Genomic DNA, 10,002 nt, shown 5'->3' on the forward strand with positions numbered 1-10,002 from the left:
ACCATGTAAATGTGTGTGATGAAATATGACATTGTAGTACATTGTAAATGTGTGAGGACGTACGACATTGTATTACCATGTAAATGTGTGAGGACGTATGACATTGTAGTATTATGTAAATGTGTGTGAAGATGGGTGATATTGTAGTACATGTACCATGTAAATATGTGAGGACGTATGACATTGCATTACCATGTAAATGTGTGTAGACGTATGACATTGTATTACCATGTACATGTGTGAGGCCGTATGATATCGAGTACCATTTAAATGTGTGTAGACGTATGACATTGTATTACCATGTACATCTGTACATGTGTGAGGCCGTGTGACATCGAGTACCATTTAAATGTGTGTAGACGTATGACATTGTATTACCATGTAAATGTGTGAGGACGTATGACATTGTATTATCATGTAAATGTGTGAAGACGTATGACATTGTATTACCATGTAAATGTGTGATGACGTATGGTATTGTAGTACAATGTAAATGTGTGAGGACGTATGGTATTGTATTACCATGTAAATGTGTGAGGACGGGTGACATTGTAGTACCATGTAAATGTGTGTGAGGACGGATGACATTGTAGTACCATGTAAATGTGTGAGGACGTATGGTATTGTATTACCATGTAAATGTGTGAGGACGGGTGACATTGTAGTACCATGTAAATGTGTGTGAGGACGGGTGACATTGTAGTACCATGTAAATGTGTGAGGACGTATGGTATTGTATTACCATGTAAATGTATGAGGACGGATGACATTGTAGTACCATGTAAATGTGTGAGGACGTATGATATTGTAGTACAATGTTAATGTGTGTGAGGACAGATGATATTGTATTACCATGTAAATGTGTGAGGACGTATGGTATTGTATTACCATGTAAATGTGTGTGAGGACGGATGACATTGTAGTAACATGTAAATGTACAAGGCGGATGAAATGGAGATGGCATTTATATCACCTATGAAACACGTGGTAAAAAGGAGACGTACGTCATTATTGTTATAATGAGATAATTCTTGGATGCAACTGATTTTCCATAATATAGGGCCGTCCTAAATTAATGTTCTACAATAAAGCAAGTCTGGGCGATACAGACACATACATGTTTGCGAGTTGGGAATCTAACTGCTTTCACGTGACATTCATTATCGATACACATATGTAATATAAATGCAGTGACATCAAATATCTCGTGAATAACCGAAGCGGAACATATTCCCAAGATCGTTGCAGTTAAGATTTTGGATGGTATTGGGTGAAATGAAAAACGTAAATAACAAGACATCACAAATCTGCCGATAGGGATTATGTGGCTATGATAACTGCTGTGATACATTTATAAAACAATGCAAAGTCCTTGTAATACCGACATGCCATTCCAAATACACGCAACATGCAATTGCGCACGCGTTATTGGCGTCACTCTCATACAGCTGTACTAAGAGCAGCAGTATCATAAAAACGGGATTGTCTCTTATTACCACTATGGTAAATCGTAGGAATTTATTATCATAAACAATTTTTGCGAGGTGACATTATGGTTTAAATCTTTAGCACAGGGAATTGCCGGGGATAATGTGTTACAGTCTATGTACGTTTGGTCCTGTCCTAGGGTTTATGGAATATTTAACGCGTATTAGGAGTCTAGACCAATACTGAATCACTTTGTATCTTTGCCATGTACGTTCACGCTTGTATGGATACATAATGGTTGTTTCATGGATTTAGTAGGATATGTTTCCGCGAGATAGACATCAAAGAGGTGTGATTTACAATATTTTGATCTAGCTTCCCTAAACGTCTTCAAGATGAACATATACATGTACACTCCACAACAATTCAGTTTTCGTTAGACTTGCCACTAGCCTCTTTGAAAATAGAATCAGAATATCCTAGAGACCAATAATACAAAATTCAGTTTCATTTACAGTAGATACAGGATCAGTCTAAATGTCCATGTCTATGTGGTATTTTGAAGAGATGCCATTCCTGGTCAATCAGTTTATACCTACGTAGGATGTACATGAAAGCTTATTCCTCTATCCTTTTGATTAAAATTCAGTCTCTTGAGAGCAAATATCCTTTTAACTAAGAGATATCCGTGCACCTGCTTGTTAGTCATAATCAGGTATGTGTGAACCACGTATCCAAGCACTCTCCACCTGATAAACTCTTATCATTTGTAATTCGGAAGTGATAGCAAATCTTAACAGCTGGTGTTTTGAAATTCTAGAAGTCTAAAAAGTAAGTGTTCTACTGTCAAATATTTCGGGGATTTTTGCTTCAAATTACGTAGTCACAGTATTTTGTGTTTGATGAGATAAGCACTTCTTTGTAGTGAATGTCTAGCGCGTGTGTTTCCCATTTCTCACTTTGTGTGGTACAAATGGAACTCTTAGGCGACAAAAAATCTAAAGCGTTGGGCACAGTCTGAACTCTGGTTCACTTAATTATGGTTCTTTTACACCTCCCTAAACCAGATTTTGGCATTTATTTCGGCCTGTTCCGCGTTTTGGTCGCCTCCCCTAGCAACGGCTGTACGTGCAGCTTAATTATTTGCATTTCGGTTCTACTGTATCTAACTTTCGATTTGTTTTGGCTGGTACTAATATTTATGTACAATGTTTTTAGTATATATTAAGGAAAGGCCCAACTTTGAAATCAAAAGCTTACATCTGTACTTCTCGAAAACAACAAAATGAAAAAAAGAATAAAAAATTAAAAAATTTCAACCCAGGTAGTACAATGTTACTACTGGCTCTTTAGATCGATCTAAATCAGTTTAAAACGCCAGCAGATACACTTAGTACCAAGAGTTATCTTCCCTAGACGTCTCGGATGACTTTGTATCAGGGGCCTTATCGTGTACAGGGTCATATTGACATCGAACCGAGGCCAAGTAAAATATCTAGCCCACCTGCCTTAGAAAATCTCTCTCTCTCTCTCTCTCTCTCTCTCTGAAAGTAAGGACAGGATTTTATCGAACGACTGAAATACACGTATTCGCAGGACACAGGACACAAGTTTTTCCACAGTTTATCTCCGTTACAAAATGATACAAATAATTTACATGCCACGCATTTTTAAAAGGTCATGACTTACATGTGTACATGTATACAATAGAATATTATTCTAATTATTGCGTGTATGTGAAAATCATGTCAAAACAATACCAGGTCAACACAGACTTCCTGTGGAATGTCTGGTAGCGCTGTAACAGGAAGCAGATATATACATGTACATGTACAGTATGAACGTGTTATTATTTTACACATCAACTCTGGGAGTGAGATTTTACGGAGCAACAGCATGTTTAAGTCTGGTTAGCATTGGGAGTTTTAAATAAAAAAAAAAATAATGAGTCTTCTTTAAAATGCTCATATAATGAATATGATGAATACGTGGTAATATATAATACTCCTAAATTTGAATTAACATCTACAAATATAACGCGAATTTTATCGGTTTTTTCATTTTAATATTTTGTGTTATAAGTAATTGTGTATATCCTTAAAAATTATTTTAGCGCTATATAAAATCTCTCTAGCTCTTATCACTTATATTTTTATGATAAAAACAAAACTAGTGCCAATTATTTGCGGTGATTTGGTAAAACAAAGAAATAGTTAGGTGCCATTGTCCAGACGAATAATTTCAAACAGGTTTTCCGTTGGCAAGTTCTGTAACAATTAGTATGCTTTAGTTATTGAAGGTACATGTTATTGTTATAGTGTTGGCACTCAGTGTACCCTCACGTAGGTAATATAAAGGGTGCTAAAGGGAGGACTAGAGTTAGATGTCACAGTATTTACGTTATCAGTATATTCACTAGTTGTGGTTAAATATCGACTAGAGAACAGTGACTTACAATATCGTTACATATATCTATATCTATATCAATATAACTTAAATTTATAGGTGGTAAGGTTATTTTTAATTTTTTGGTAAACATACCGTTTTTTCAGTCATTAAAATTTTCTGAACAAAAGAGTTATGAAGCTGTCCTAACCGAATACAAAATATACTGCAGTTTGTATAAAAGGAACACTATAAATAGATTGTCTTTAACGAATATAACGTAGTCTGTCCAAAAGGAACGCTACAAATGACCTGTCTATAGCGAATATCATGTAGTATGTCCAAAGGAAACACTAAAAATGACCCGTCTATAACGAGACATCATGTAGTCTGTCCAAAGGAAGCACTTCAAATAACCTGTCTATAACGAACATTATGTAGTCTGTCCAAAGGAAACACTTCAAATAACCTGTCTATAACAAACACCATGTAGTCTGTCCAAAGGAAACACTTCAAATAACCTGTCTATAACGAACATCATGTAGTCTGTCCAAAAGGAACCCTACAAATAACCTGTCTATAACGAACATCATGTAGTCTGTCGAAAGGGAACACTAAAAATAACCTGTCTATAACGAACATCATGTAGTCTGTCCAAAGGGAACACTAAAAATAACCTGTCTATAACGAACATCATGTAGTCTGTCCAAAGGGAACACTACAAATAACCTATCTATAACGAACATCATGTAGTCTGTCCAAAGGGAACACTACAAATAACCTGTCTATAACAAACACCATGTAGTCTGTCCAAAAGGAACGCTATGAACCAAGAAGCGTAATTAAAATAAGTTGATATAAATTGTTTCGCAATTGTTTTAAAATAGAGAAAGTTTACTTTTACATACTGAAAACCTCTAGAATCTTCCTAGCGTTTTGTATGTCTAAACTGAACACGATTATTGTGCAAAATACATACAAATCAATTGTACCTTTCAGTTAGTGTTGTACGTCATTTAAAGCCGATCCTAGATAAAAAGACTGACAGCATTCTGTAATAATTTTAATTGAAACCCAGATACACCTTGTACATTGACCACATAATTCTGAGTTATCATTGAGAAATCTCACTCAGACAGATAAATCACATTTTTACAAAATGAATAAATACCAGAAAGAAACGTAGTCCGTCCCTCCCTGTGAAAGCCGATTAAGAGAAGTTTTACTGACGCTGAAGCCATTCAAAAGAAGTTTTGATTTTTTCGAACTGGCCATCTGTTTGAGCTCACATAAATGCAACTCCGCCCCGTCATCAATAAAGTACATTTGTCCAAAGATTCCTGATACACATGCATGTTGTGCTCAAAATTGTATTTGAGAGTGGTCAAGTGCAGCCTTCCCTCTTAACATCGACCAACTACCGCTATAACCTAACCCGGTGTAGAAAATACTGTGATGTTATGTTGTGAATGTGAACTATATCTGTCCAGAGTTCGTGAGATACATATATAAGCTTGTCGAGGACGGACTCGCGCTTGTTTGCTGGGTTTATCGCCCTGTAAACAGACAGGGTCATTTTGAGGTGGTCTCCTATTGTAGCAGTTTGTGACTACCTCACTGAACAACATAAGAGGCCCGCCGCATGCTATCCAGAGCAACTAGGGTAAAGTGTCTTGCTCAAAGACAGCCACGCCAGCACAGACCGGCCTGGATTCTCAGCTTCCCGAGAAACACAAACCACGGTAGAGAGCTTCGAACCACGCACCTCAGACCCCCACCTCGGACACCCACCTCGGAACACGCACCTTGGACCACCACCTTGGACACCTTGGACTACCACCTCGGACCACCACCTCTGACCACGCATCACGGACCCCCACCTCGGATCACCACCTCGGACCACCACCTCGGACCACTCACCTCGGACCACCACCTCGGACCACTCACCTCGGACCACCACCTCGGACCACAACCTCGGACCACCACCTCGGACCACAACCTCGGACACCACCTCAGACCGCGCACCTCAGACACCTTGGACCACCACCTAGGACACCTTGGACGACCACCTCGGACCACGCACCACGGACCCCCACCTCGGACCTCCACCTCGGACCACCACCTCGGACCACTCACCTCGGACCCCCACCTCGGACCAGCACCTCGGACCACCACCTCGGACCACAACCTCGGACACCACCTCAGACCGCGCACCTCAGACACCTTGGACCACCACCTAGGACACCTTGGACTACCACCTCGGACGACCACCTCGGACCACGCACCTCGGACCCCCACCTCGGACCACCACCTCTGACCACGCACCTCGGACCCCCACCTCGGACCACGCACCTTGGACCACCACCTCGGACACCTTGGACTACCACCTCGGACCACCACCTCGGACCACGCACCACGGATCCCCACCTCTGACCACGCACCACGAACCCCCACCTCGGACCACCATCTCGGACCACCACCTCGGACCACGCACCATGGACCCCCACCTCGGACCACCACCTCGGACCACCACCTCGTATCCCCACCTTGGACACCTTGGACTACCACCTCGGACCACCACCTCGGACCACCACCTCTGACCACCGACTCGGATCACCACCTCGGACCACCACCTCGGACCACAACCTCGGACACCACCTCAGACCGCGCACCTCAGACACCTTGGACCACCACCTCGGACACCTTGGACTACCACCTCGGATCACCACTTCGGACGACCACCTCGGACCACGCACCTCGGACCCCCACCTCGGACCACCACCTCTGACCACGCACCTCGGACCCCCACCTCGGACCACGCACCTTGGACCACCACCTCGGACACCTTGGACTACCACCTCGGACCCCCACCTCTGACCACGCACCACGAACCCCCACCTCCGACCACCATCTCGGACCACCACCTCGGACCACCGCCTCGGACCACAACCTCGGACCACCACCGCGTACCCCCACCTCGGGCCCCCACCTCGGACCACCACCTCGGATCACCACCTCAGACCACGCACCTCGGACACCTTGGACCACCACCTCGGACCACCACCTCGGACCACCACCTCTGACCACCACCTCGGACACCACCTCGGATCACCACCTCGGACACCACCTCGGACCACCACCTTGGACACCACCTCAGACCACGCACCTCGGACACCTTGGACCACCACCTCGGACACCTTGGACTACCACCTCGGACCACCACCACGGACCCCCCACCTCGGATCACCACCTCGGACCACCACCTCGGACACCACCTCAGACCACGCACCTCGGACCACGCACCTTGGACCAAGCACCACGGACCCCCACCTCGGACCAAGCACCACGGACCCCCACCTCGGAGCACGCACCACGGACCACCACCTCGGATCACCACCTCGGACCACCACCTCGGATCACCACCTCGGACCACCACCTCGGACCACCACCACGGACCCCCACCTCGGACCCCCACCTCGGATCACCACTTCGGATCACCACCTCGGACCACAACCTCGGATCACCACCACGGACCCCCACCTCGGACTACCACATCGGACCCCCACCTCGGATCACCACCTCGGATCACCACCTCGGACCACCACCTCGGATCACCACCACGGACCCCCACCTCGGACCACCACCTCGGACACCACCACGGACCACAACCTCGGATCACCACCACGGACCCCCACCTCGGATCACCACCTCGGACCACCACCTCGGATCACCACCTCGGACCACCACCTCGGACCCCCACCTCGGACACCACCTCGGATCACCACCTCGGACCACCACCTCGGACCACCACCACGGACCCCCACCTCGGACCACCACCTCGGACACCACCTCGGATCACCACCTCGGACCACCACCTCGGACCACCACCACGGACCCCCACCTCGGACCCCCACCTCGGATCACCACCTCGGATCACCACCTCGGACCACAACCTCGGATCACCACCACGGACCCCCACCTCGGACCACCACATCGGACCCCCACCTCGGATCACCACCTCGGACCACCACCTCGGATCACCACCACGGACCCCCACCTCGGACCACGCACCACGGACCACCACCTCGGATCACCACCACGGACCACCACCTCGGATCACCACCTCGGACCGCAACCTCGGATCACCACCACGGACCCCCACCTCGGACCACCACCTCGGACACCACCTCGGATCACCACCTCGGACCACCACCTTTGACCACCACCTCGGACCACAACCTCGGACCCCCACCTCAGACCACCACTTGAGGCTACAGGCCGGTCCTCTTACCGACAGAGCTTTATCGGTCCCTACTCATGCACGCACTTGGGCACGTGCAGAATTTCTTTTGATATACCCTAAGGGATATAATGAACTCATGCGTGTAGTTTCCAAATATTAATACCAAATATATATATAAACACACACCCCTAAGCTCTGGCTTTAGCTAGCATATTTAGATGGAGCCGAGAGCGGAAATACTTGATTTTGTACATGTATATCTTATACAATCACATAGCACTTCAAGAAGGAAATGCCTGATGGATTTTCCCCTTAAATTCATGACGTCATATTATTGTTATAAAAGCATATGACACTGAAGCAAAACCCAGTTAACATTATAAACTGATACCTACAATGAAACATATGATGTGACATTTTCCTTACACAATATATCAGAATGGTAAAATGAATTATGCTAGTGAACATTACAAACGGTATATCAAAATAAGGAATTCAGTATGTGTCAAATGTCAACGGCGAAGAGTCTGTCGTGCATGCTTATAAAGATACCATTTTTTTAGAATAGGAACAAATAAGGTATTCCGAACACAAATTACCACGAAATTGATATTAATAGATTGGTCAATATAGAACAATGTTGCGCTTACCTCGTGACTGGAAGTTCCAATATATCCTTATCATAACCGTACACTTGTTAAGAGTAGTCCACGATAACTCGAGATTTGTAGATTTGTATATGACTGGTGTGAACATTCTCCCTATATATAGAACATGTACAGCTGAGCGTTGTCACCTCCACGAACTCTTCCGAGCGCAGAACGCACCACAGTCTTTCAAAACCGATACAACAGCTATTGGAATAAAAACAGAAACCGTTTTACAATACTTTGACATTTTTCAATACACATACTGACACGCAAAATACTTCACTTCGTCATGTACTTCAGGTGAACCGAAGACAATTTGCATTCAAGGAAACAAAATATAAAATATAATAACTTCCAGTGGTATCGAAATTGCTTTCTCTTTCGGAATTGCCGTGTTTCTATGCTGCTATTGGAATGAAACAAGCGGCAACGTTCCAGGACACGAGTTAGCGCAATTAGAGTTGAATTATCTCGGCGGGTCTCCTAGCGCCCTGTCCGAGACGGCTCTCTCCCTGTTAACGTGTTCCTGCTATGGTAGCTCCAATTTGTATTCCGTTCCTGGGTATGTGCATGTCAGAACTGTTTCATTCGATTCCAGATTCCATATAAAATCGAAACGCCTTTAAAATATTAAGCGTTTATAGAGGCTTCGATGGGTTCTATTTCCTTTCATACAACACAGGTACACTAGATAGCTCGTGTACTGCTCAACTGTTTACCAGACAGCATAGCGTTGAAAGGTTAATGCCATTTCCTGTGTTCTCTTAGTCCCGAAAAAAAAATTGTAAGATTTCTTGCATAATAATTTCGATTTTACAGGTTAAAATGTAAATCGCACATTTACATATATACGTGTAGCATATGGACAACAGGTGTTATCTTTCAAGCAAGTAAACTATTTAGTTGATCCGACCTTCAAACGACTGCTAAGTACTCCCTAAAACGTGTTTATAGTCGTTAAGGCCACACCTGTAATTACAGGTAGCTACACATGGTGCACGTCTAGTATACCTTCGCGTGCCTCTGACCAATGCTTTTCAACATATTGATTTGCTTTTCGTCCATTAGTTATATCGGGTAGTGTGTAGGAATCCACGGTTATTTTCGTCCATTAGTTATATCGGGTAGTGTGTAGGAATCCACAGTTATTTTCGTCCATTAGTTATATCGGGTAGTGTGTAGGAATCCACGGTTATTTTCGTCCATTAGTTATATCGGGTAGTGTGTAGGAATCCACAGTTATTTTCATCCATTAGTTATATCGGGTAGTGTGTAGGAATCCACGGTTATTTTCGT

At 44.4% G+C, this 10,002-nt stretch overlaps 3 protein-coding genes across 3 annotated transcripts in view; 2 read left to right on the plus strand and 1 right to left on the minus strand.

The window, feature by feature from the left end:
- LOC117339933 (5-hydroxytryptamine receptor 4-like) overlaps positions 1 to 9,347 on the minus strand; it is a 39,089-nt gene extending 29,742 nt beyond the window's left edge. Inside the window, exon 1 of the mRNA XM_033901649.1 lies at positions 8,707 to 9,347. The gene's annotated coding sequence lies outside the window, so the exon portion shown is untranslated. The remainder of the gene's footprint in view (positions 1 to 8,706) is intronic.
- On the plus strand, positions 5,456 to 6,130 carry LOC117339005 (carboxypeptidase Y-like). The gene has a single exon (XM_033900371.1). It carries the CDS (start codon positions 5,456 to 5,458, stop codon positions 6,128 to 6,130), a length of 675 nt encoding a protein of 224 aa, XP_033756262.1.
- Positions 6,309 to 8,082, plus strand: LOC117339007 (extensin-like). Its single transcript, XM_033900372.1, has 2 exons — positions 6,309 to 6,349; positions 6,834 to 8,082. The coding sequence occupies exons 1-2, from the start codon at positions 6,309 to 6,311 to the stop codon at positions 8,080 to 8,082; spliced, it is 1,290 nt and encodes a 429-aa protein (XP_033756263.1).
- Positions 9,348 to 10,002: the final 655 nt, after the last annotated feature.

The sequence above is a fragment of the Pecten maximus genome, chromosome 12 (assembly GCF_902652985.1).
Source record: "Pecten maximus chromosome 12, xPecMax1.1, whole genome shotgun sequence".
Classification (NCBI taxonomy): domain Eukaryota; kingdom Metazoa; phylum Mollusca; class Bivalvia; order Pectinida; family Pectinidae; genus Pecten; species Pecten maximus.

Excerpts from the sequence above, each read along its gene's own strand:
- LOC117339005 (XM_033900371.1), top strand. The coding sequence starts at position 5,456 with ATGCTATCCAGAGCAACTAGGGTAAAGTGTCTTGCTCAAAGACAGCCA.
- LOC117339007 (XM_033900372.1), top strand. The coding sequence starts at position 6,309 with ATGGACCCCCACCTCGGACCACCACCTCGGACCACCACCTC. Across the intron at positions 6,350-6,833 it reads CCACCTCGGACCACCACCTC|ACCACGCACCTCGGACACCT; the intron begins GTATCCCCACCT and ends TCACCACCTCAG.